At 39.8% G+C, this 26,800-nt stretch overlaps 1 protein-coding gene across 1 annotated transcript in view; it reads right to left on the minus strand.

Moving 5' to 3' along the window:
- Positions 1-26,800, minus strand: part of fbn2a (fibrillin 2a) — a 353,303-nt gene that overhangs the window by 199,961 nt on the left and 126,542 nt on the right. Inside the window, exon 9 of the mRNA XM_069927980.1 lies at positions 16,892-17,017. Within this exon, the coding sequence (XP_069784081.1) occupies positions 16,892-17,017 (126 nt within the window). The remainder of the gene's footprint in view (positions 1-16,891; positions 17,018-26,800) is intronic.

The following is a 26,800-nucleotide window of genomic DNA, read 5'->3' on the forward strand; positions in this document are numbered from 1 at the left end:
TATAATTTCATCCAGCTACGAAGTATATGGTGAACCATTTATTTACCTTCCTTTTCAGAAGGTATTGAGAATTTTACAACTTTGATATTATCATTTGTGGTCTGGAGCAATCTCATGATTTGAAAATGAATTCAATCTACTGCGCAAGGCTAATTTTGCACAGTTGCCTCAAGGGATTGATTTCATCTGACCTTGGCTCCCATTTTTTTTATCTTATACGATCATTTCTCACTTATATCAGTAATTATTCCAATGTTCTTTGTCATTTCAATTGTTTTGAGTCATTGAACTTGGTTGTTGCAGCTGTGAGACAACAGATCGACTAGATGCACAATTCTGCAGTCCTGTTTGGCTCATAATAAATGGTGATCACCAGCCTATCCCATGAAGTCTAGAATGAGAAGTTGGAGGAAGTGAGTCAGAGCATGGGAGTGATCAAAGCGTCAACATTGGGAGTAAAGCAGTCCAAATGTTCTAGCTTTGAGAACAGGAAATTAGTTAAAAATAATCATTAATATACCGGGGAAAAAGAAGAGTTGAAGGAGGGGATCTGTGATGGATTGATACAAAGAACATCTGTATCTATGTGATACATATCACATGGAAAAAAATACTTCTGGACTGTGTGGTCAGTGTACTTAATAAGGTCTCACGCAGGTTAAAAGATGCAAGTAGGATGCAAAGTGAATTTCTTCTTTGTGAGAACAAGTGAGGAAATGGAGGATGGAAGAAGATGGGGATTAGGTGGAATTCCATTCCATTCAAGGAAGAAGCAGAAGGTCCTTGAAATTCATAGTCTGGAGATGAAAGTGTATTGACCTTCAAAGTACATGATGGAAAGAAGATTAGAACAACTCAAAACTACTGAAATGACAAAGAGCATTGGAAAAATTACTGACATAGGCAATATTTTGTTTTTATTTAACAGTGTGCATATCTGTAGTATTAACCTTTTATTTTAAAATGGTGCAGTTTAGAATTGATCTTGGAATTTGATGATATTTCTGAAGTCACTTCTAATTGGTTGATTATTTAGTGATGTGTGACCTGAGCCAAGCAGCATCTACGCCAAACCACATTCACTAGCTCTTGTACATAATAATAATGGTGCCTAGCTTCACATGTGGTTATTTCTAGAATAATTCCAACATTTACAAAGACATTTCATTCATGTTCTATTCTCTTTGCCAAAAAGAATGGTTGATTCCTTTGCAAGTGTGAGATCTTTCTTTCTTTCTCCATTTTTTAAAAATTGGTTTTTATAACAAATGCAGTACAATGCAGAAAAGGGAATGAAACTGAAAATACAACATCACATATGCATATATAAACAAGATAAAACTTCAAACAGTGCAACTCAGTCCCCCCTCCACTGCACTTGATGAAGGGTGAGTGTTAGATCATAATTGGAAAGTTTTACATTACTTTTTGGATCCATTATTCAGGAGCATAAATTTGTCAGTAAAATTAAAAATAAAATCCCAAGTTATTTGAAAACAAATCCAGAATATCCTAGCAAGTTGAATCCAGTCTAGATTGATGTATTTTTCAGAGAGCTGACCAATGGTTTGGACTGGACTCTGTGTGGCTGTGGAGGCTGCGGAAATGCTGGAGGTGAATCTACAGGATCTCGGTGACTCGGTGGGGAGGGGCGGAAGAAACGGGACTCCCTTTTGCTTCTCTTTCTTTGACTGTAGGAGTTCTTCGGGGAATTTCTGCCATTGGAGAATCTGTCTAGCTTACAGCAGGTAAAAGCATTTATATGTAAAATGACTGTTTTATTACATGACAATAAATTGAATCTTTAAGAAGAATCTCAATAATGCATGGAAAAGGTTTAATATGAAAAAGATTTTAAAAAAATGAATGTTCACTATGTTAATTTTTTTTAAAAATTGGCAAACTATATAAAAAGAAATAGTATTCCATAGGCATATAAATAAAATAAAGCAAACCGGATGAAAGATAGAGCAGGCACTGACAATGACTGCAAAAATGCCAGAAATATTAACCAATCACTTCACACAGTATCATGCTCTTAGTACTCCTTGCTTTTTCTCAAAAAGTCATAATGACTTCTAAGGCAAAGGCTTGCCAATTTCTGCATCTGAGAGCAAATGTGCAGAAATCAAGAAAAGTTTCCATTTATTAACAATCACCTACTGCGGGTTTTTGACTGAACGTATCAAATACTAGGAATCATAGATACGGCCATTTGAAATCAATCCCTAATACTGTACAATTTGCTGATATCTCCTTTATTTGGAAATGGAGGGAATTTCTTTATATGCTGAAAGCTGTGTCAAGTTATAACGGGGTCAATGGAGCCTGAAGTTCCAAGTTAGCAGCATTCCCATACAATTGGCGCAATATTCGACGTACCTGTTTTGGGCTCTGAGTGGTGAGGAGGAAGGAAGTGTAGTATTTCTTGTAGTTAGAGGAGTAGGTATCAAGGCAACAATTAGTGAGAAGGTGTGAGTGGACAAAAGAGTTATGGATATAGCAGTCTTTGTAGAAGGCGGAGAGGAGAAGATGTGTCTGGTGGTGGGATCACGTTGTAGGTGGCGGAAATCATGGAGGATAAAATGTTGGATGCAGGGGCAGGTGGGGGTGGTAGTGATAACAAGTAAAATCCTGTCCTTGTTATGTCGAGAGGCAGAGGAGGCCAGGGCAGATGTGCGAGAACTGGAGGAGATGCAGGTAAGGGCTGTTTTTTATTTATTTACCCAAGGGTAGTAACCCAATCTGGGAATTTTAAACCTGCGCTGACCAATTATACCCAAATTAACCTACAACCCTGTGCATTATGGGAGGAGATCGAAGCACCTGGGAAACCCCATGGAGATTTGGGAAGAATTTACAAACTCATTAGAGACAGCACCAGATTTGAACCCATGTCATTGGCACTGTAATTCTTTGGCTTGGCTTCGCGGACGAAGATTTATGGAGGGGTAATGTCCACATCAGCTGCAGGCTCGTTTGTGGCTGACAAGTCCGACGCGGGACAGGCAGACATGGTTGCAGCGGTTGCAAGGGAAAATTGGTTGGTTGAGGTTAGGTGTTGGGTTTTTCCTCCTTTGTCTTTTGACAGTGAGGTGGGCTCTGCGGTCTTCTTCAAAGGAGGTTGCTGCCCGCCGAACTGTGAGGCGCCAAGATGCACGGTTTGAGGCGATATCAGCCCACTGGCGATGGTCAATGGCGATTGGCACTGTAATATAGTCACGCTAATCACCATGCCACTCTTATTGATGGGGAGAGGTGAAGCCACATTATTTGAAGGAGGGCATCTCGGTGAATCTACAATGGAAGACCTCATCCTGGGAGCAGATTGATGGAGATGGAGGAATTGAGAGAACGGAATAGAATCCTTATAGGGGACAGGGTGTGAAGATGTGTAGTCGACATAACGGTGGGAATTGGTGTGTTGTTTGAAAATGAGTGTAGAGTTTCTCTTCCAAGATGGAGAAAGAGAGATCAAGAGAGCAGAGAGTGTTGCCAGAGATAGGCCAAATGAATTTGAGGTCAGAGTGAAAGTTAGCATTGAGGTTTCAAGATTCAAGATTCTTTTATTGTCATGTAATAAAACAAAAAATGCAATATTCTACAAAATTTCCTTTTGTTTACTATAAGACAGACAAAGATTTGACATCAGTAGAAATTCTCAGGCGCCCTTTAAAGTCATGAAAGAGAGGCAAAAGAGTCCCCACAGAGTCATTGATTCACCTCCAGAGCTCCTGCTATTTCTGCAGCCACCCAGCCTTCAATTCAAACCATCGGCAGCCCAAGCTCCGGATCTAAACCTCTGACACGATCGGAAAGCCCACCGCACCCTTGGGACATTCTTGCATTTCAGTACCCCTTCAACCAGTATTAAGACAGCCTCCAACAGTATTCAACTTGATGTGAGTCCCATGACACCAGCAGCCCACTGCCTATGTGGGTTCTTCATCTCGAATCACCAACAGCCCGCTGTCTGTGTGTTCTTCAGCCTCAGAGCCCCTTGCTGGTCTGCCACCATCACCATTCTGTGGGTTGACTCTTCTGCTTCTCTTTCTCAAACTGGGGGTGGACTCCTTGCTTTCCAGTGCCTACGCCAGACCTCTGCTTTCCTGGAGTCTGCAACACCTTGAGGCCATTACTGAATATAGGCACCACCATCTTGGCCACAAACCCCACCGTTGCATGATTTTAAAATAAACTACTGTGGCTCCTTTAAAGCCTGTATGGAGCTGATAGCATTTGGACTGGGCAGCTGGACTCCAAGGGGGAGCACTGTGTCTCTGCTCCCCACTCTCTGCTGGTCCATGCCAGTTGCATTGCTGCTGTTACGCCGCTCAGGCAGTCCTACCAATTTTTTTTTTCCATGCACAGTGTAAGTAGATAAAGTTGATGCGCTTATCATGGGTGCATGAGGCAACACCAAAATCATCTTCAAGGTTGGAAGGAAGAGTTGTGGTGCCTTGCCTGTGAGGGCTTGCAGCATGGATTGTTCCACATAGCACTATTTGTTGAGGATCTGCTGAGTTTCATCCAGCCCTTCAGTCCCCAGCATTGGCAGATATTTTTGTTGTTTAATTCAAGAATGAAAAATCTTGCTGGTTCCTGATATATATTTTTCTTTGTTTTCTGGACAGAGTGAAACAAATGGTAATTATTTATTTTTAATTGTTCTTGTAATAATGAGATGACACCTTGAACTGCTATTATTGGTGGTATAGTAAGTCTCACAAAGGTATTGCTAATGAGGGTTTTGCTAAGCTATTTAAAATGGAGGTTAAAAGGTAACCACATTGGCATTGATGTTCAGAGCATTCTCCCTTCAATTAGAAATGGAATAAATTGTCAGCTTATTGGCTGATTTCATCATTTTCATACTTAACAATCCATAACTTCTGGTTTTGGAAAACTTCCAAACATAGCAAGATGCAGAGCAAATTTTTGAAATCAATGCATGAATAGAATACTAATTAAAAAAAAAATCTATATCAAACTAAAGGACGTCTAGATTGAGATTGTGAGCCTTGATAACGTAATACAAATTGTGAAGACAAGTGTGCTTCTGTTGAGCTGACAGCTCCAAGAGGTGCAGTCTTGGAGTGTTAGATTAAATTGCAGCATTTAAATAAAATAAAGAGAACAACATTCATTCCCACAAGTCAACTGCTTCCAATGCAAAATAAGGGGAAATAATTTAATACTCTTTACATGGGCTGGATGAGGCATTATGCCCAATCCTTCCACTTGCAGTAAGTTGCTGTAGAATTACACAGTCCACTGCAAAGCTGCTAACCATTTATCACAGGTTGATTGAGATATTAAAACCGACTTCAATGTTCACTCACATGTGACAAATTATAGATATGACTTTTGGAGACAAATTGTGTCAGGTTTTTTTTTTAGTGTAGGTCACATACAAACACTTCAAAACAGATCTCATTTAAAATACCTCAAGCTAGACAGGCCGGCTCCAAGAGCCTTTGCAAAAGCTTTGGAAAGTGGCCAAGGGACTTCACTAATAGATTGTTGATTTGAAAAGCATCAGATAAAAGAACGGAGGAGTAGGTTCGCAGCCACAGGCTGTCTGGGAGGGCAGCTTGCTCTTCTAAGAGGGTCATGTGGTTTTTTGCAAGCAGAGAGAGTCAAACAGGCTTGTCTCAGAGAGAGAAGAGAAAGAGATCAGTTCTGCAGTTTTATAGTCAGCAACAATAGCTGGGACTGGAATAGGATAAACTGACAAGCTTGTGGAAAAACCCCATTTTGAAGAGGGGTTGTGAGTGCTTAGTTCAGCCTGATCAAAACCCTTGTGGTTCATACAAGAGGAAAGCACTGGCCACCTAATATTTCACTTGAAATAAGGGAAACAAAAAGAAACTCTGTGGTGACCTGAAAGAAAGAGGTTATCATTTGGAAAACCCTGATGGGGCAAGTTTCTTTGGTTAGACAATGACGTTACTGATTAAAAGAAATCAGTTGTGGATGTCCCATGAGCCACAAATCTCTCTCAGAAAACCGACAAGAACCTTCCTGAATGGTAACCATTTACCTTTTAACCACCAAAGCCTGTTGAACTTCATAAATGTTAAATTCTGTGCACAATATAAGAATTTACTGCAACCAGTGAACTTGGAGGAATGAGAAGTGAAATTCTTTGGGTGCCAAAGAATTTTTCTGAACTTACATACCCGTGTGCTTAGATTTTGAAGGGGGTTAAGTTAGGTTAGCTAAGTTAATAGTGATAAGTTAAAGAGTGATCCTGTTTTCATGTTTAAAGATTATTAAATCAACTTTTGTTTAAGTTGTCGGCGAATATCTATTGCTGCTGGGTTTTGGAGTCCTCTGGGCTCATAACACACAAAAAATATAGGACACAAAAAAGCTAATGAGACAATATTTACGTGGACATAGCACCAGTCTAAATCAGTGGTTCTCAACCTTTTTCTCTCACATACCACTTTAAGTATTCCCTATGCCATAAATGCTCTGTGATTAGTAAGGGATTGCTTAAGGTCGTATCTGAGTGGGAAGGGAAGGTTGAAAATCACTGCTCTAGACTCAAGTGTTACTGAAAAATTTTGCTTGTGAAAAATTGTCATGGGCCCATTTCCTTTGGAGTTATGAAACTTTGCACATAATGAGTCAATTAGGTACGATTAAAACTGTAGTTTTCAAACTTTTTATTTCTACCACATACCACCTTAAGCAATCCCTTACTAATCACAGAGCATCTATGGCATAAGGAATACTTAAAGTGGTATGTGAGTTGAAAGAAAAAAGTTGAGAACCACTGGAATAAAAGTAAATTACCTCAAAAGTACATCATGCTGATATTTTTCTGTGTCTTAAACACCTTTGTAAACTTCCTTGTGTTCAACTTTCTGCGTTTAGAATCTTCTTTATAATTTGCAATCTTATTAATAGAACAAAATTTTGATTTTCAATTAAATTGATTGGATTATAGACATTCAGCCACCTGGTGTGATGTTTCTGGCAGCAGACTAACTGTGCATTAATGAACTGAAATCCCCTTTGAGGCAGTAAGTATGGTAACGTGTCATCAAAATATCATGGGACATAAAATCAGTCCAACACTTGGGTAAGTGACAAAAAGATGAAAAAATGTAAACAAAATATATTCTATTTAAAAAAAAATAACAAAATACAGTTGAATAGCATTGGAGAGAGAAAAAATGAAAAAAAGAGTGGTTTTTCTTTCAGTTAACAAAAACGAAAAAATCCTGTCTCTAATCTGAGCTGGTACTAGTCCACAGAACAAAACATCTCATAATTCAAGACACATTGGAAGTGATTTGGCAGCTTCGTTCATCAAAGTTATGAAAACAACTCTTGTGGGAAAAGAAAATGTATTACTGGTGTTGGACAAAATTTTCTTCTTTGGGTAGATGAGGTAGATTTTACAAATTAACACTCTTAGTGCAGAGCTTCTTGCAGTGGCAGTATGCAGTGAAAATTCAGATTTTCCATCCATGATGGAGAATCATATGAACTATTGGAAGCTTAATACTCCTCTTTCTAACATAAATGGTCAACAAATAAAGATCTATGGCAGGTGTGCACATGGAAATCACACAATGAGACTCATTTGGGGCAAAAAAAATAGATCTTTCACCTATTTTCCAAGTGAAAAATAGGCATGTTGATTATAATTCATCGCTGGACTGGCCCACATTTGTACTTGGATTATTGCTAAAGTCAACTCACCCAAGTAAATTTTTGGCATCTGTGTGCCCATCTAATAGAAAGCATAGCTTTTTGAATATTAACAAATGACCTAACACCTACTTCAGTACTGGCTTAGTACAGCAGCAGTCCAACTTGCACTCCTCAGGATTACAGAAGCTGCTACAATTGAACTATCCCAAATCCAAACCATCCAAGCAATGAGTCAGAGAGTCTTACAGCACAGAAACAAAGGCTCTGCTTGACAATGCCAAATGATGTGCCCTCCTGCTTTAGTCCCAATTGGCTACATTAAGCCTATATCTCTCCCATCCATAAACATATCCAAATGTTTCTTTAAACAAGTTAACTTACTAACATCTACCACTTTGGCAGCTCATTCTATATGCCCACAACTCTCTGAATTAAGAACTGACCCTTCACATTCCACCTAAATTCTACCCCATTTGATCTTAGATTCTCTAACTCAAGGAAGCAGACCATCAGTATTCAGCTTATCAATGCCCCTCGAGATTTTATAGACCTTAATAACATCTCCTCTTCACCTCCTGTGCTTTAAAGATGACCTTTTTAAATTCTCTAACAATAACTCAACTTCCCTAAATTTGGCAGCAACTTCATAAACCTCATTATGAGGTGACCAAAACAGCACACAATATTTCAAGTGCGGCCCCTTAAACATTACAATGACATCCCAACACCTGCAATCATTGCCCCGACCATAGAAGCCAAGCATCTCCTCACATGTCTATTTGAGCTATAATCCTGCACCCCTTGGTCCATCTGCTCCATTACACTCTTTTGGTACTATCATTAACACAACTCCTGCCATGGTTTGATTTACCTTAACTTCTTGTTATTAGCAGCTGTTAATCAGCTAGTTAGCTAAGCAACGAGCTTGCTTTTTTAAACAGTCCCACGCTCTCTCCGACTTCTGAGTGCCATCAACGAGATCAAGTTCATTCCTCACAAGGGTAACTTATGGAAAATCTGGCTCAAAAATAATCCTTAACTTTAAAAAAAAATTGTTCAAAGACAGTACAGAGGCTTGAAAATAAGTAAAATATTACAATCATACTCCATGGAAATAGGCCACCAAGTTTGTACTGACCATTAACAATCCTAATACCATCACTTATCTTTGTCACCAATACTACATTAATTTTGCTTCATTCTCCCTCACTCCCATCAACTCACCCTAGATTATTCCACTTACCCATAAACTACCAGCATTTCATATTCAGTAAATCAACTGACTGATCTGCATGTCTTTAGGATTTCAGATCAAACTGGCGCATCATAATCACAGGGAGAGCATGCAAAATAGGAGAGTGCCAGCAGTTAGTATTGAGCCCAAGCTGCTAGAGTTGTGAAGTAGCAACTCCACTAGCTACACTTACTGTATGGTCTATTAGTTATAATTTATTTTGTGAAGCCATGGTCCAAACCATTGGTTAACCAAATATTATTCTCTTGAGTCAATATTTGGCTCTGGTATTGAGAGAGAGAAAAAAATCCTCTTGAATCCACTCTCCATTTTGATAGATAGTGCACAACTGCTTTTGAAAATATATTAGTGTTGTATTAAGATGATCATATACTGTTAGAAATTATATCATCAGTCTAGGTGTGTCTAATGAATGTATGATGATGGAGATCAATGTAAACAATAATCTCTCATTAGATTATGCCCTGAAACAATGATCTTTAGATGGGCAGTGCATTATTCTTGTTATTGAATCCACAGTGGAAGAATATATTCTCATTTCAAGATTTGCTTAATGTATCTCCATAGAAATAAGAAAAATAAAAACAGAAAATGCTGCAAACACTCAGCTGGTCAGGCCATATTAAGAGGAGAAACAGACAATATTTAGGACAAAGAACCTTGCTCAGAACTGGGGTTTGGTTAACATCATATTCAAGGGCAAGAGGAGAAACTGAAATAATTGAAGGTGAACAAGGCAAGAGAGACAAATGGAAATCCCTTCAGAGCTGAATAGAATTGAAAATTTTGCATCTTTACAATAAATGACAATGAAATCTAATCTGCCAGATATCTTTTTTGATATTATCAAATTAGACATTTTATTTGTTCTAAACTTTCAGTATTTCCATATCATCCAGATCCAAATTTCATAGATGAACTTTTTGAATTACAGTTTGTGAATAAAGGCATAATACCCACCTTATATTACAAAATATTGAATTTAAAAACAGTCTCTTTAATTAGGATCAAAACTGAATGAGAGAATGATCTTAATATGTCTATTACAGAAGAAGATTGGATTTCAATTTTGGCTCTTGTCCATGACTCATCTCTATATTCCAGGCACAATTTGATTCAATTTAAAGTGGCACATAGAGTACATTTTTCTAAAGTTAAGCTCCCTCCAATCTACCCAGATATCAACCCATTGTGTGACAAATGTAAAAGATTTGAAGCTTCTTTGATACACGCTTTGGTTTTGTCCCAATTTAGCAGCATATCAGATAGCTATTTTTAGGTCATTTTTGGCCATGTCCATTGATTTCAATGTTTGGCTTCTCCAGTGATGTAAATATATATTCAACATCCAACCAAAAACAGGTTTCAGCATTTTCTACATTACTGGCGAGAAGAGGAATATTGCTTAAATGGAAAGAGGACTTTCCACCCACCCATAGACAATTGTTACTGGAAATTATGTCCTTTCTAAGTTTGGAAAATAAAACAGACATAATGTTAGGAAGATTAAGATTTCTTTGAATAAGACTTGGGGTATATTTATAGCTTACTTTCATAATTGGAATGATCAAGGTGTGAGGATGCAGTAAATGGGCATGTTTCGTCGGATCGGCTGTGGCTTGATTTCAAGTCTGCTTGAATACTCATTTCAACCTTGGTTGGAATTTTTTAAAAAATAGAACAGAGCCTTCTCAATGAGGCCCTCCTGGAAGGAAGTGACAATGATTCAGCAATAATGGAAAAATCAATGAAAACTGGAGATGTTGGAAATCTAAAGTAACAGTAAATGCTAGAAATAGACAGTCAGTCCACATCTGTGGAAAGGGAAATACTAAATAGAGAAATAAGCTTCCATTTTCATGAGAATATAACAAAATCTGTTCAATTCTATTGACTTTCAATTTATATAATTACCATTTCAGAAGGGGCAAAGCAAGTCCAGTGATCGTAAACTATAATTAACAGCATCATTTCAAGCCATTAAATTAAAAACAAAATGAATCAGAACCTAAATGTAAAAAAAAAATTAGAAATATTGGAGGAACTCAGCAGGTCTCGCAGCAACCATAGGAGGTTAAAATATATAACCAACATCTCAGGCAAACGGCTTTCTTCAAGGCATATGTAAAAAGCAGGTAGGACCCTGAATTAAAAAGCAGGGGAGAAGTAACAGAAACTAAATGATCAAATTTCAAATTCCTGGGTTTCAACATCTCACAAAGAAGGCTCGGCAGCAGCTAGACTTTGAGGAGATTTGGTATGCCACTGAAGTCTCTCAAAAAATTCTACTGGTGTATCATGAAGAGTACTCTGGCTGGTTGCTTCCTTGTCTGGTATGGAGATGCCAACATTCAGGACAAGAAAAAACTCGAGGCTTGAATACTCGGACGGTGACATTACGGGCACCAGTCTTCATTCCACTGAGCACATCTACAAGAGTTAGTGTCTTAAGAAAGCAGCCTCTATGTTCAAGGACCCCCACCACCCAGGCCATACCCTCTTTACTCTGGGGGTAAAAGGTACAGGAGCCTGAAGACAAACACCCAGCGACACAAGGGTAGTCTTCTGCCCCTCTGCCAATAGATTCCTGAATGAGCATGAACCACAGACACTGCCTTACTTTAACTGTTTCTTTCACTATTTCTATTTACTTTGTATGGTGGTTTATATAAATATTTGCCCTGTGATGCTGCCAGAAAACAACGAATTTCGTGGTGTGTTAATGACAATAAATTCTGATTCATTATTTTCAGTGTTAATCAAAACAGTATTGGCTATTATTTGAATTGCACATTTATGAATATATCAAGCAGTCAGCACACTGCAGGTCAATAGTCTCTGAGGCTCAAGATACTGTGAAAACAGTGCTGCCACTGCAGCAGATGCAGATGTGTTACTGACATGACAAAGCGGGTTCTAGCACAAATATGGGAGAACAAATGGTCTTGCAGTATCTAAATTTTCAAAAGATATCTGAAAGATTTTTGCATTTTGAAGTGTATTAGCATTCATTCATTCAGGTGCTTGCCGTTTGGCATGAGCAATATTGTCTCTCCTTCTTTAACGATTCTCTGACCTCCGCATTGTAGTTGTTGCCTCCCCTGCTCTCCTTTGGTGAAGGCTCCATCTTTGGGCTGACACGTAGTCAATGTTGAGTTCATGACTATACAAGAGAGGGTTGGATAGAGTAGTTGTGAATAGGCTCTTTCCCTTGAGGGTAGGTGAGATTCAAACAAGAGGTCATGAGTTAAGAGTTGGGGGAAAAAGTTCAGAAGTAACATGAGAGGGAACTTCTTCACTCAGAGAGTAGAGGCTGAGTGGAATGACCTTCCGGAAAAGGCGGTCGCAGCAGTCAATTTTGTCATTTAAGGAAAAGTTGGATAGGTATATGGATGAGAGGGGATTGGAGGGTTATGGGCAAAGTGCAGGTAGGTAGGTCTGGAGGAGTTCACTTAGATCGGTACGGACTAGAGGGGCTGAGATGGCCTGTTTCCGTACTGTAATTGTTATATGGTTATATGTTATAAGTGGCTTCCTGTTGCCTTCTTCAGTTGCAGTATCCATATTGAGTGGGTAACCCTGGCCATTGATCAGCAGATTCATTTGCCCAGCACTTTTAGTTCTACAAATATAAATTAAATTTGTAGAATATGTTTGTAAAAACCATCCACTCAGGCTTCACGTGACATTGATTGGAAGGCTAAATAGGTGCTACATCTTGTCCAAGGGTAACCTGTAGGCTATCGGACAGAAGGAGTGCCTTATACCTCCTTTTGCTAAGTAATTGTGCAACACCTATGCCAATATTAGCACAGACAAATAATTAATTAAAAGACCAAAGACATGAAGTACATAAAGATAGACATGCTTTTTCCACTGAACACATACTGGTATCTCAACTATTTAAAGTCTATAACAATATCCGAGATTCAAGGACAGAGAGAACTATATCCAAGTTAACCAATTATCAAAATTAGCTAGAACATTGAATTAGATTCAAGGACAGAGAGAACTATATCCAAGTTAACCAATGATCAAAATTAGCTAGAACATTGAATTAGATTCAAGGACAGAGAGAACTATATCCAAGTTAACTAATGATCAAAATTAGCTAGAACATTGAATTAGATTCAAGGACAGAGAGAACTATATCCAAGTTAACCAATGATCAAAATTAGCTAGAACATTGAATTAGATTCAAGGACAGAGAGAACTATATCCAAGTTAACCAATGATCAAAATTAGCTAGAACATTGAATTAGATTCAAGGACAGAGAGAACTATATCCAAGTTAACCAATGATCAAAATTAGCTAGAACATTGAATTAGATTCAAGGACAGAGAGAACTATATCCAAGTTAACCAATGATCAAAATTAGCTAGAACATTGAATTAGATTCAAGGACAGAGAGAACTATATCCAAGTTAACCAATGATCAAAATTAGCTAGAACATTGAATTAGATTCAAGGATAGAGAGAACTATATCCAAGTTAACCAATGATCAAAATTAGCTAGAACATTGAATTAGATTCAAGGACAGAGAGAACTATATCCAAGTTAACCAATGATCAAAATTAGCTAGAACATTGAATTAGATTCAAGGACAGAGAGAACTATATCCAAGTTAACCAATGATCAAAATTAGCTAGAACATTGAATTAGATTCAAGGACAGAGAGAACTATATCCAAGTTAACCAATGATCAAAATTAGCTAGAACATTGAATTAGATTCAAGGACAGAGAGAACTATATCCAAGTTAACCAATGATCAAAATTAGCTAGAACATTGAATTAGATTCAAGGACAGAGAGAACTATATCCAAGTTAACCAATGATCAAAATTAGCTAGAACATTGAATTAGATTCAAGGACAGAGAGAACTATATCCAAGTTAACCAATGATCAAAATTAGCTAGAACATTGAATTAGATTCAAGGACAGAGAGAACTATATCCAAGTTAACCAATGATCAAAATTAGCTAGAACATTGAATTTTGAAGAGGTAGCAAAGTCAAGTTCACGAAATTGCCAGGTAGTGGAAACTATGAAAGACCAGTAAGTTATTCATCGTGGCTGCAAGTTCAGAAAATCATACAATTTTTAAATGGTGAGAAACCTATAAATATTTATGCACCGTGGGCTGCTTGCACAAAGTGCATCGAAGTTAATACAGAGAGCAATAAGGAAGTAAGTATAATGAGAAGTGTGTTGTTTTTAAATCAGAGGTTTGGAGAAAAACAATGAGGAAGTCTTACTATGGTTTCTCAGGGGTATGAGAATGCAAACCTGGAGCACCACTTGCAGTTTTGGTCGCCGTTACAAAAGGAATGACACACCTCTGTTGGGTCCATTGTGGACACACCTCTGTTGGGTCCATTGTGGACACACCTCTGTTGGGTCCATTGTGGACACACCTCTGTTGGGTCCATTGTGGACACACCTCTGTTGGGTCCATTGTGGACACACCTCTGTTGGGTCCATTGTGGACACACCTCTGTTGGGTCCATTGTGGACACACCTCTGTTGGGTCCATTGTGGACACACCTCTGTTGGGTCCATTGTGGACACACCTCTGTTGGGTCCATTGTGGACACACCTCTGTTGGGTCCATTGTGGACACACCTCTGTTGGGTCCATTGTGGACACACCTCTGTTGGGTCCATTGTGGACACACCTCTGTTGGGTCCATTGTGGACACACCTCTGTTGGGTCCATTGTGGACACACCTCTGTTGGGTCCATTGTGGACACACCTCTGTTGGGTCCATTGTGGACACACCTCTGTTGGGTCCATTGTGGACACACCTCTGTTGGGTCCATTGTGGACACACCTCTGTTGGGTCCATTGTGGACACACCTCTGTTGGGTCCATTGTGGACACACCTCTGTTGGGTCCATTGTGGACACACCTCTTTTGGGTCCATTGTGGACACACCTCTGTTGGGTCCATTGTGGACACACCTCTGTTGGGTCCATTGTGGACACACCTCTGTTGGGTCCATTGTGGACACACCTTTGTTGGGTCCATTGTGGACACACCTCTGTTGGGTCCACTGCTATATACATTTCCTAGATTGATTACTAAAATGACTGGGCTACCCTATCAAGGGAAATATTAGATCATGCTTTCTGGATTTTAGAAGAATAAGAGATGATCTCATTGAAACAATACAAGCTTCTGCCTAGGTTTGACAAGATGGATGTTGTATCAGTATTTCCTTAGGTTGGAGAGCCTTGAACCAGGGGAAAAATTCAGTCTGGCTTGAAAAAGTCACCCATTTCAAAGGGAGATTTAAAAAATTTCTTCACTCAGCACATTAAATCTTTACAAATCTCTATCTCAGAGCGCTTTGGAAGCTAGATTGTTGAATACAATTAAAAATGAGATTAATACATCTTCAAACGTGAAGAGATTCAGGAGGCAAAAGGGTCAGAAAGATTGTGGTGCTGCCTGAGCTGCCACTGGTAAAGAGCCGGGAATGCAGGGACCACAGACGCAGTGCTGCTCCGCAGGCTCCTACCACCTGGTTTCAATGTTAATGGCTCTGTTCAGGCTTTAAACAACGTGTTAAAGGAGCCAACAATGTTTTTTTTTAAAAATCCTGCAACCACGGAGATCTATGCCCAAGATAACGTCAGTGGAGCAGCAAGGGTCTCAGCGGTTGAAGGATCCACACTGGCTGCAGACGACTTGCAGTCAAAGGACTTACACAGGTGGTGGGCTGCTGGCGACTTGTTGTCGAAGGTCCCACACAGGCTGCCAGCTGTGGAGATTGGTTCATGGGAACCTGGTATTGGAACTGAGATTTGAGAGGATGCTGAGGGCAAGAGGGGCTATTGAAGGGCTCAGACACTGAAGATTTGGATATGGACCTCAGGTTGCTGTTGATTTGAATGAGAGCCTGTGTTAGCTGTAGAGGCTACGGGAGCACTGAAGATGAATCGACAAACACTCTGTGTCTCTGAAGAGATTCCTTTTTGCTTTGCTTTCTTCTATGGTTAGGGATTTTGGACGATGCTCATGGCGATTCTTTGTTTGCCTTACAGCAGACAACATTTGATGCATATCATGCATATTACATTTTTACTGTATTATTATGTGACAATAAAAGGAACAACCACAAGAACAGGTAGGAAAGAAGATGACCTAAAGCATCAGTCACAATCTTCTTAAATGGCAGGACGGTCTCAAAAGGTGCATGGTCCACTTTTGATTCCTTTTCTGGTAATCTTTTGCTTCTTTGATACAAATGACTACAATGCAAAAAGGAAATGTAAGTGTTCGTCTTGAGTGATACTTCATGAAAATGATTTCATTGAGGATGAAGTTGAGTTTTTTTTGCATATTCAGTGAAAGTTTTGGCCATCTGACTTGGAGTTTAAGATTACACATGAAAAGAGCTCTTTGGGGAAATACGAGAGGTATTAGAGGACAACGGAGCAATATTGAACAACAAACAATGCTTTTAGGTGAGGAGAGGATAAGCTTGGCTTGGAAAAGGAAACAAAAACAATTACATATGGATTTTAATATACTTCAAATATAGTGAAGATAGTTCTACTTTAATAAGTCTATTGTATTGGTGTGTATTTTATTAGTGTCTGGTATGATGGAAATGATAGAACAAAGGCTTTTATCAAAAAGAAGTTGATGAATAAAATAAATGATTTAGATTAAGTTATGATATGATGCCACATAACTGATGTTATCACAATGATTCAAATAATGTTGTCAAATTTAATTGCCCCTTAATTAAGTCCTACAATGTTATGTAAACAGCAGCAAATGAAATCAAACATTCCTTGGAGTAATTCATACAGAACTATTTCCTTCACAAAACATACTCTCAGAAGGCCACCCAAAGCAAACAGAATAACAAAATGAAGATTTTTTGTTGTACTTGGCAGACCTTTGCTTTCACTTTTAAAATCAATATCTCGCAGGTCTGTAGTTTTTACTCACCAATGCATCGAGAACCATCTGGAGATGCTGCATAACCACGTGGGCAGGTACAATAAAAGCTTCCAATGGTGTTAGTGCACTCACCCCCATCACAGGCACCAAGGATAGATCTACATTCGTCAATGTCTAGAGAAAAATATGAGATAATATTCAGAGAATGATTAAAAAATATAATCAGATAAGATGGACAATTATTCGATAATCTAATTGGCTTGAAAATCCAAAAATGTTCCATGTCCCACACCAAATAATCTTTATCAGCAGTATTATTCTGAATGGTGTCCAATTCAACGGATCCAGAGCTGCCTTATAAGGAGGGTCAGTCCTTAATTTATTTATGTTCCCTCTGATTGAGATGAAACCTAGAGCTGGGTAGCATAAAAAAAAACATGCGAAATAAAAGGAGTAACATTCAAGTACCCAGAAAGTCTGCTAGTTTGGCACCATTGAAGACAAAGGGTCAGGAAACGTTAAAACAATTCTCCCCAATTCCGACTGGTTCTTTTGACAGTTATTTGAAATATTTGCCAAAGAAATGACTCAGCTCTGAATTTTGCCCATCTCTTCAAAGGCAGCTGGTGTGAATAATCTACACATGCATATTTTTCAGTTCAACAAATAGTTAAGTGAGAATAAAGATTTATTTTGATTGGAAGAAATTTTATTGCAATTGTAATTATTCAGCAAAGTATATTCAATTGGTGTAAAACGATTCCCTGGTGCCTCATTTTGAGTCCATTTTGCCCCTACCCTTCTACCAGTTTCCCTGTAGGGATTCTCCACTTTCCACCCTTCTGTTCTTGCACATTCATCCTCTGCTACCTCCACAAACTCTCATTATGTGCATATTAGTAGGTACCCTCGACTCATAGGTGAATTCAAAATGATCACTTTGGATTTTAGTCATACTGCACACAAATATACTTGACAGATACATTTTAAATATTTTGACATAACTAATAACACAGGCAATTAGAAATTATTATAATTATTCAAGGACATTTTTGAGTAATTTCTCATGCCTTAAAAATAACCAATAACTGTCATTAAGCCGAGAAGCTCTCTTTTGGAAGAAGGCACAGTTTCGATTACATTAAAACTGCCTAATGCCAGGAAACAATTCCTGAAAAGATCTAGCACACATGTTGACACAAGAGACTTTGCATTTGTGAGAAAAGATGGAAACAAATAAAAAATCCTGATAAAGGTTACGGTCTCGAAACAAAAGCATAACTACCCCTTCACAGGTGCTGCCTGACCAGCTGAGCTCCTCCAGCAACTTGTAAGATAGAAGCTGAGTAAAACAAAAGAAAGTTGATGGAGGAGGTCATAATAACCATACCGTGAAGTTAATGTAAGTGTTTGCTTCCTTTTCTACACAATGTTAGAAACATACATTTGGAAACTGACTGCCATGTACAAATTGAAGCATAAAATGTGAAAAAGTTGCCAAGTTAGCTCGTACTAACAGCCCCCTGTACATGCCAAATAAAACAGGGTGGCAGATGTGATTCACAATGGTCATAACACATTTCAATTCTATGGTAATGTCTTGAGGTAGGAACACTTGAGTAAAGTTTCTGCAATGCCAAGAGGAGTAGTAAAAATTTCAAAAGAAAGCCATTATACTACTAATTCATGAAACCTGCTAATCATAATGTTAAACTCAAAGGTTGATAAAGGAAATGAAGTAAATGTCTAAATTAACTTTCAGAAAATTGAGAAAGAGAAAGCCACACATGCTGGAATCTTGAACAAACAAAAGGAAAGTTTAAGTGACTCAGTGAGTCAGACCATACCTGTGAATAGATATGGGGAGGCAACACCAGGTCACGATCTATTATTATGAATAAAGAGAAAGAGGAGCTATCAAGTAAATCAAGGAATGTTAGAAGCTGGGGCTAAGGGGTAATTGGGTAATAGTCAAAAGGTGGGAAAGGTAGAGAGGTAGAGGTAACTTGTGGGGGAGGAAAGGTGAGAAAGTAAAGTAAGAACAGAAGTAGGTAAAGAAGAAATGGAAACAAAGTCTCTGACACGTCTCTACCTTTGTAGATTTGTAGACACACTTTTGGTGGGGTGGGGGGGGGGGGTAGCTACCTAAAATTGGAAAAATTATTGTTCATGCCGCTAGGTTTCATGTTGTCCAAGAAGAATATGAGGTGGTGTTTTTCAAGTTTACATTTAGCATCACCCTGGCAATGGATGAGGCCAAGGACAGATAAATATGCATATGAATGATTCGGGGAATTAAAATGGTTAAAGCGATCATATGGTCTTACTGATGTAGAGGAGGGCATGCCAAGTACACTGAACATAATTGGTTCAGGTGGATGATGAACATACACAACTCTGCCTCAATTGGAAGGTGGATTTGTGATCATGGAGGTGAGGGAAGACTAGGAACATTTTTTAAACTTTCTGTGATTACAGTGGGAAGTGCCTATGGGGCTCGAAGGGTGGGTGGGCAGGGAAGAGTGGACCAGGGAGCCTCGGAGCGACCAATCCCTGGGAAAAGTGAATAGGGCTACAGAGGGTAAGATGTGGCTGGATTTGGGCAAGTGTTGGATACGAAGGCTCGTGAAATGGAAAGTGAAGACCAATGAGAGTCTGCTCTTGTTCTTTCTGGGGAGGGGGTGGGCAGTGGGGGAGGTAGGAGAAGCGCAGAAATTTAAAAGCTAGAAATGGAGGTGATATGGTTAAGGGCTTTATTGATGACTAGAGTTGGGGGGAATGGAGAAAAGTTTGTTAAAACAAGAGGATACGTTGGAGGTCCTGGAGTGGAAGGCTTGATCCTGGGAACAGATGCAGCAGAAGCAGAGAATTTGTGAGAAAGAAAAACAGCATGGAAGATGGTATAATCCAGAATCAATGTAGCTGTGTGAGTCAGTGGGTTTGTAATAAATGTCCATGGATTGTTTGACTCCTGAGATAGGGACAGAGGTCTAGAAATGGCAGAGAGGTGTCCAAGTAAATTTAAGGGCAGGGTGGAAGTTGGCAGTGAAGTTCCAATGTTTTATTTTTAATAACTTTTTACTTGTATGATAAATTTTAAGTTTTTATTATTTCTGAATGCTCATAAGTACATTGAAGAGAGTAGCAAGATCAGTCTTAAGTCTTATAACTTACCCAAGAGATGCACAGGAAAATGCAGATGCTGGAATCTGAAGCCAAACACAATCTGCTGGAGGAACCCAATGGTCAAGCAGTGAGAGAAAAAGAATGGTCAACATTTTGAATATACTGTTGAAGAGTTTCAGCTCAAAATGTCGACCATTCTTTTTCTCCCACTGATATTGCTTGAACCGTTGGGTTCCTCCAGCCTATTGTGTTTGGCCTCATAACTTATAAAACTGGGGAAGATAAAACAATCTTTCATGGAACCAATAAACTGGCATCCAATTGTTCGGAATTCCTGATGGGCTGACATCTGACTTCCTCACGATTCCAGAATACGAAACTCAGAATGCAAGAGGAGGAGGATGCATTCCAACTCCGTTCTAATTTTGTTTACCACTTAGGGGTAAGAGATGGAGCACCAACTTCATGCGGCTTCTTAACAGTTGCACTGAGAGGTCTGCAGGCTGAACTCTGACTCCATTGATTTCAGTGGAAATGCTGAGATACAGACTATGGGTAAGTGTACGTTAAGAGCAGGAGCCAGGATCGGGAACACAAGAGGCCAGGATCATGGATAAGTTGGTGGCTAAAGCTGGGTCCAGAGCACTTGTATATTTCCTGCTCCCTTTAATTTATTATGTACACTGTAAAACTTTCGATACCATTGTGAAATAAATGTGTGATCAGAAATAATCCAGAAAATCTGCTAGTCTGGCATTATGAAAGAACCAAAGGTCAGGATTAATTAAATTTTAAAGCAATGGGCTATATGGCACAGAGATGGCATAACCAGGGTGAAGTAGAGTTAATCTACATAAGGTTTCATAATTCCTGGGACAATTTTCAAAGTGATGGGCAAAAGATTATATGGAAAATTGTAAGTAGAATGACTGTGATGAGGAATTCACTGACTGAAAGACTTGTGGAATTAGGATTAATCAGAGGAATTGATCAAAGATGTAGGATATACACAGTAAATGTTAGGGCACTGTGGAGTGCAGAGGAACAAAGGGATCTGGGAATACAGACACAAAATTCCCTGAAAATGGTGTCACATGTAGAGAGGGTTGTGGAGTGCAGAGGAACAAAGGGATCTGGGAATACAGACACAAAATTCCCTGAAAATGGTGTCACATGTAGAGAGGGTTGTAAAGAAAGCTTTTGGCATCTTGACCTTCATAAATCAATGAGTACAGGAGTTGGGAGGTTATGGTGAGCTCATACAAGACATTAGTGAGGGCAAATTTGGAATATTGTGTGCAGCTCTGGTTGCCAAATTACAAGGATATCAGTAAGATTGAGAGAGTGCAGAGAAGATTTACTTGGATGTTGTCGGGTCTTCAGGAGTTGAGTTACAGGGAAAGATTAAACAGGTTGGGACACTATTCCTTAGAGCATAGAAGAATAAGGGGAGATTTGATAGAGGTTTTAAAATTATGACAGGAATAGACAGAGTAATTGCAAATAGACTCTTTCCACTTAGATTGGGAGAGACATGGCTTTAGGATGAAAGGTTTTGGGGAACTTCTTCACTCAGAGAGTGGTGGGAGTTCGGAATGAGCTGCCATCTGTTATGGTAAATGTGGGTTCAGTCTTAAGTTTTAAGAGTAAATTGGATAGATTTATGGATGGGAGTGGTCTGGAAGGTTATGGAATGGGTACAGGTCAGTAGGACTAGATGAATGATGTTCTGGCACAGACTAGAAGGGCCAAATGTTTTTTTTTTTCTGTCCTGTAGTTTTCTATGTAGACGTTTGGGCTAAAATTAATTTTCAGAGCTACAGGGAAAGCACTATGGAATCAAGACTAGATAACTCAACAAGGAGCAAACATGACCTTGAATGGACACTCTGTTTGATCCCAAATGCTATTATGTTTTGTGTTTGAGACCTTACTGAGTGCAAAACAGCAGACAACTCTGAATAATATATATACACCCACACAAACAAATATTTTGAACATACAGCACTGTAACAGGCCAATTCAGCATTACAAGTCAGTGTCACCCAATTTACTCCCCATTAACCTACACCCTGGTACGTTTTTGAGGGGAAACCAGGCCCCCAGAGAAAATGAATGCAGAAATCAGAACATAAAAACTCCTTACAGACAGTTCAGGATTCAAACCCAAGTCCGGTTTCGATCACTGGTGCTGATAAGGCGTTGCACTAACCACTACGCCAACAAATCCAATTCAGTAATAGATTTTGACCATACTGGATGTGATTTGATGCTTCATGAATGTGATAACAGATACTCTTCCATTTGTCTGATTAAGAGGCATATGTCAGGCATGGATAGATAGGATCAAGTAAATCCCTTGACGTGTATAGGGGATGAAGGTATTCACTTAAGAGGGAAATCAGGAGGACAGCAAGAGCATATGAGATAGCTCTGTCAGAACAGGTGAAGAAGAATCCAAAGGGTTTCTACAAGTACATTAAGGGCAAAAGAGTAACTGCGGAGAGATTAGGGTCCATTAAAACTCAAAAAGGTCAGCTATTGTGGAGCCGCAGGGGATCAGCAAGGTCTGAAACAAGTATTTCCCATCTGTATTTTCCAAGGGGAAAGACAAGAATGCACAAAAACTCAGGGAGTTAAAAGTAATGTCTTGAAGAGAGTTCATATTACAGAAGAGGATGTGCTAGAAGTCTTAAAACATATAAAAAGAGAACAAGTTCCTGGGATGTTGAAGCAGTTCAGGTAAGAAAGTGTGGGAGATATTTGCATTATTATTAGCCATGGGAGAGGCGCCTGCTGACTAGAAGGTGACTAAAGTTGCCCTAGTATTTTTTTTAAAAAGGCAGTAAGGAAAATCCTAGTGGCCAGTGAACCTACATCAGTGGTGGATAAGGTATTGGTGGGGATTTGGAGAGGCAGGATCAAGCAGCATTTGGAAAGGCAAGGAATAATCAGGGATAGTCTTGTGCATGGGAAATTGTGCTTCACAAATATGACTGAGTTTTTTGAAGAAGTGACCACATGGACTTCAGCAAAGCTTCTGAAGGCCAGGAAGATTAGAGTGCATTTTTAGATAGCTGGGAAAAATAGGGAAACTAAACAAGAACTTAATTTCTTCATATTATATTTTGGAAAAGAAATATTTTAAGGTACTTCTCAAAATTTAGCATTATTCAGCAGAAGTAAGATTCAGTTTCCATAAATTATACTATAGTGTCATATAGATTAGATTAGATTCAACTTTATAGTCATTGTGCCAAGTACAGATACAAAGCCAATGAAATTGTAGCGTGAATAACAGCTCTCACAACTGGAAGGAGAACAAACACTTTTATTAGCTCATAAAAGAGGGTTTCACAGTAGTCTTCAGAAGGGTTCTGGGTTTGGGTGGGAAATCGGAGTTTTATGTAAGCAGATGGGGGGTGGGGGTGGAATCCAGTCATCAGCACAACGTACTACCAGTGAATCCTAGTTCACTGCATTCACCCCTTCCTGCAGAATTTAGGGTCTGTGAATGAAGACAGAGAACATGGGTTCAGAGAAAAAAAAAATTGAAAAATATACAGTTATTTACAAATTTACAGATTTAAGCGGTCTGGGGGTCTGGAGATCCTGGTGGAATGCCTCAGCACTGGGGGACCTTGGACTCCTTGAGGCTCCTAGTCCCCTTGTGAGGGAGAAGAGGCAGGATGGGTCTCTGGCTGTACAGTGGAGGGGGATGCACTTTCCTCCTGAACCAGATCCCCCAAGGCCCTGGCTGGGGATGGCGAGAATAAGCTATGTGGCACACAGGGCACTTTTCCAGTGGGTGCCAGGTCCCTGACGGAGACTGTGTCCTCCCTGTCATCCGGGTACTCCACATAGGTGTACATGGGATTGGCGTGGAGCAGTTTCACCCTTTCCACCAGGAGGTCAGTCTTGCTTCTCTTCACGGGCTTCCTGAGAAGGACTGGACCAGGACTGGTGAGCCAGGTTGGGAGTGTAGTACCCGATGTCAACCTTTTCTGAAAGTGAATAGGAGCTTGTGAAGAGCAGTGTTGGTCGCTGTGCATAGTAGCAACCAGATGGAATGGAGCGCCATAGGAAGGATTTCCTGCCAGCGTGAGTCTGGAAGACTTTTTGACTTCAGGGCCAGTTTGACAGCCTTCCAGGCCATGGCGCACTCTTTTTCAACTTGCCCGTTTCCCCGGGTGTTGCAGCTAGTAGTCCTGCTGGATGCAATGCCCCTCACCAGCAGGTACTGACGTAGCTCATCACTCATAAAGGATGAGCCCTGGTTGTTATGATTATAGCTGGGATACCCAAACAGAGTGAAAATGAAGTCTAAGACCTCATGACTGACGAAGTGGACGCGTCTGGACATGGAATGGTGAACAGGAAGCGGAAGTACTCATTATTGACAGAGAGGAAGAAAGTGCTCCCATTTGTGGAGGGGAGAGGTCCCTTAAAATCAATGCTGAGCTGTTTGAAAGGCCTGGATGACTTGATCAGTTGCACCTTTGCAGGGTGGTAGAAGTATGGCTTGCACTCTGCACAAACCTGGCAAGACTTGGTCATTTCCCTGATGTCTTTCATGGATTAGGGCAGATTACATGCCTTGACAAAATGAGCCATGGGGTTAACTCATGGAGGTTGGCAGTGTGTGTTTTCTCCTCTGACAATGATGGCCCTGGGTTTGAATTTGAGTTGCGGCAAGATAGCTATAAAGCCCTTTTGCGTCGTTTCCTCACTGGCACCCTCCGTCGGCATGCAGCGCAGCAAGTGGGTTCGGGGCAGGCAGCTTGCGGCTGGAAACGGATCCAGGAGTGGTGCAGGCTATCAACCTCCCTGGGGTGCCCCTCACCCAATGTCCTTTCTTGCTACAGCTGCAACACACTGAGTCTTTAGCTGGGGAACAGCTGGCTCTTGCTAGAGAAAAAGCACTCCCTAGCACAGGAGTGCTCCCTACCATGGGAAGCAGCAGCCGTTAGGGCTGGAGTAGCGGGAGCAGCCAGTCATTGGAAGGGGTCACCTGGGTGAGCGAGCTTGCTGGCTTTGAGGTCGTCATTCTCAAGCTTTGCTTGTTCCAATGATTTAGCCAGTTCAACGTGACTAGCCAGGTCCTTCTTACACGACTTGAGCAATCGCTGCCTCATATACCTTGAGCGGAACCCTGCGACTAGGGTGCCCTGGATCTTTTCTTCTTCACGAATGTGGCCCGTAGCCGCTTCATACCTGCACTTCTTGGCAACCGTTCACAGATCGAGAATATTGGTGACATAGAGTGAGTTGGTGCCTCACTAGGACCTTGTTTTGTGCCTTCAGGAGCCGAGCCTTCAAAGCCTCGATGGCATCATCATATGTAGTACTGTCCCTGATGACTGCATACCCTTTCACTCCTATCCTCAAAACAAGAGCAGACCTCCTGAGTTCATCGGTGTGAAAGACGTCTCTGGTCGCATTCAGGTAGGCCTTTGAAACTTTGGGAGCATGTGCAAACTGTACTCAGACAGCACTGATGTTCAGTTAAATGAACTGCGCCACCCCAAATACTTAGTATTTCCACAACTGCCGGCAAAGGAATAAGCCAGATTCTATTTTTACTGCATGCCATGGAACCATTTTATCTGTTTAAACCCATGGTTTATTCCACGTTTTCAAGGAAACTGTTAATCAAAGGCCTTGTCCATAATCAGATCTAAGGCAATAGCTACCCATTTGTGAGATGGACTAAAGAGGGGTAACATGCCATTTTACAACATCATTTAATAACTCCCTCCAGTGCAATACCAGTTGTACATCAGTTGTGTTTTACTGGCTGGGAAGCTCATTAGGGTTTCCTCTGGTTACATCCAGCTCTATAAAAATGTAATTTTCTTCCTTCTTTGGTGTCATAAAAAATTAATGTGCTGCAACAAGGCAAAGGGAATTCAATCAAGCCAACTGTATTCAAAAGGGAATTTGGAGGGCCACAAATTAAATAAAATTTGATTTTGTCTAGACCTCACTAACATTTGGAAATAAAGCCTTAGTTGTGATCCAACAAATAGCAGATTTAATCTTTGCTGCCAAACCACTGTACGAAATATTAGGAGGCATAACTATGAAACATTTATTTCATAATTAATGTCACGCACTACAGCTTTTATTATTTTGAATTCCTAGCTAACACACAGACGAATGCTGTTCAGTGCAAGAGAGGAAGCCTTCTAATGTCATTGTTTAGCCAAGTTTATGAAAAGTTTGCTATAGTGTGTTAATTTGTATTGAAAATAAACATTAATATACTTGTGCAGTGAATACATGCATACTTCCAATAGCTACTATCATAGACATCCATATTTGATGCCCATTTATAAATAATGAATGTTCATGCATCAGTGCAGATCTTTCACTGAGCAAACAAGCCCTTAACAGGTCTATAGTCAGGCATTGACTGAACAATAGTCTGCTGCTCAGAGGAGCATTGGCACCAAGGCATGTGTGCTGCACTGGTGGAATCATTGTGGAATTTAAAGGAGGAGCGCCAACTCGGTATTTCCCAGGTCTCAGGCTAAGAATTCTGCCCACTGAAGCTATGCCAGATTAAACATAACACTGAATGGTATAGGAGAAATCAACTGCTCAGCATTAAGGGAGAAGGTTATTATTTAATTAAAATAAATAGTTTTACATTAATTTACAACATCTTGCGTGCACACAGACATATATTTTAGTAATTTAATATCGTTTTTCATCTTTTATTTAAAACGAGTCGAATACATTCATAAGCACCAAATAACAAGGACAACCTTAACAGCCCATGAGGCTCATGGCAAGATCCCAATCACTGTTAATAGCATCTGTCAGTTG

This window comes from Narcine bancroftii, chromosome 1 (genome assembly GCF_036971445.1).
Source record: "Narcine bancroftii isolate sNarBan1 chromosome 1, sNarBan1.hap1, whole genome shotgun sequence".
In the NCBI taxonomy this organism is placed as follows: Eukaryota; Metazoa; Chordata; class Chondrichthyes; order Torpediniformes; family Narcinidae; genus Narcine; species Narcine bancroftii.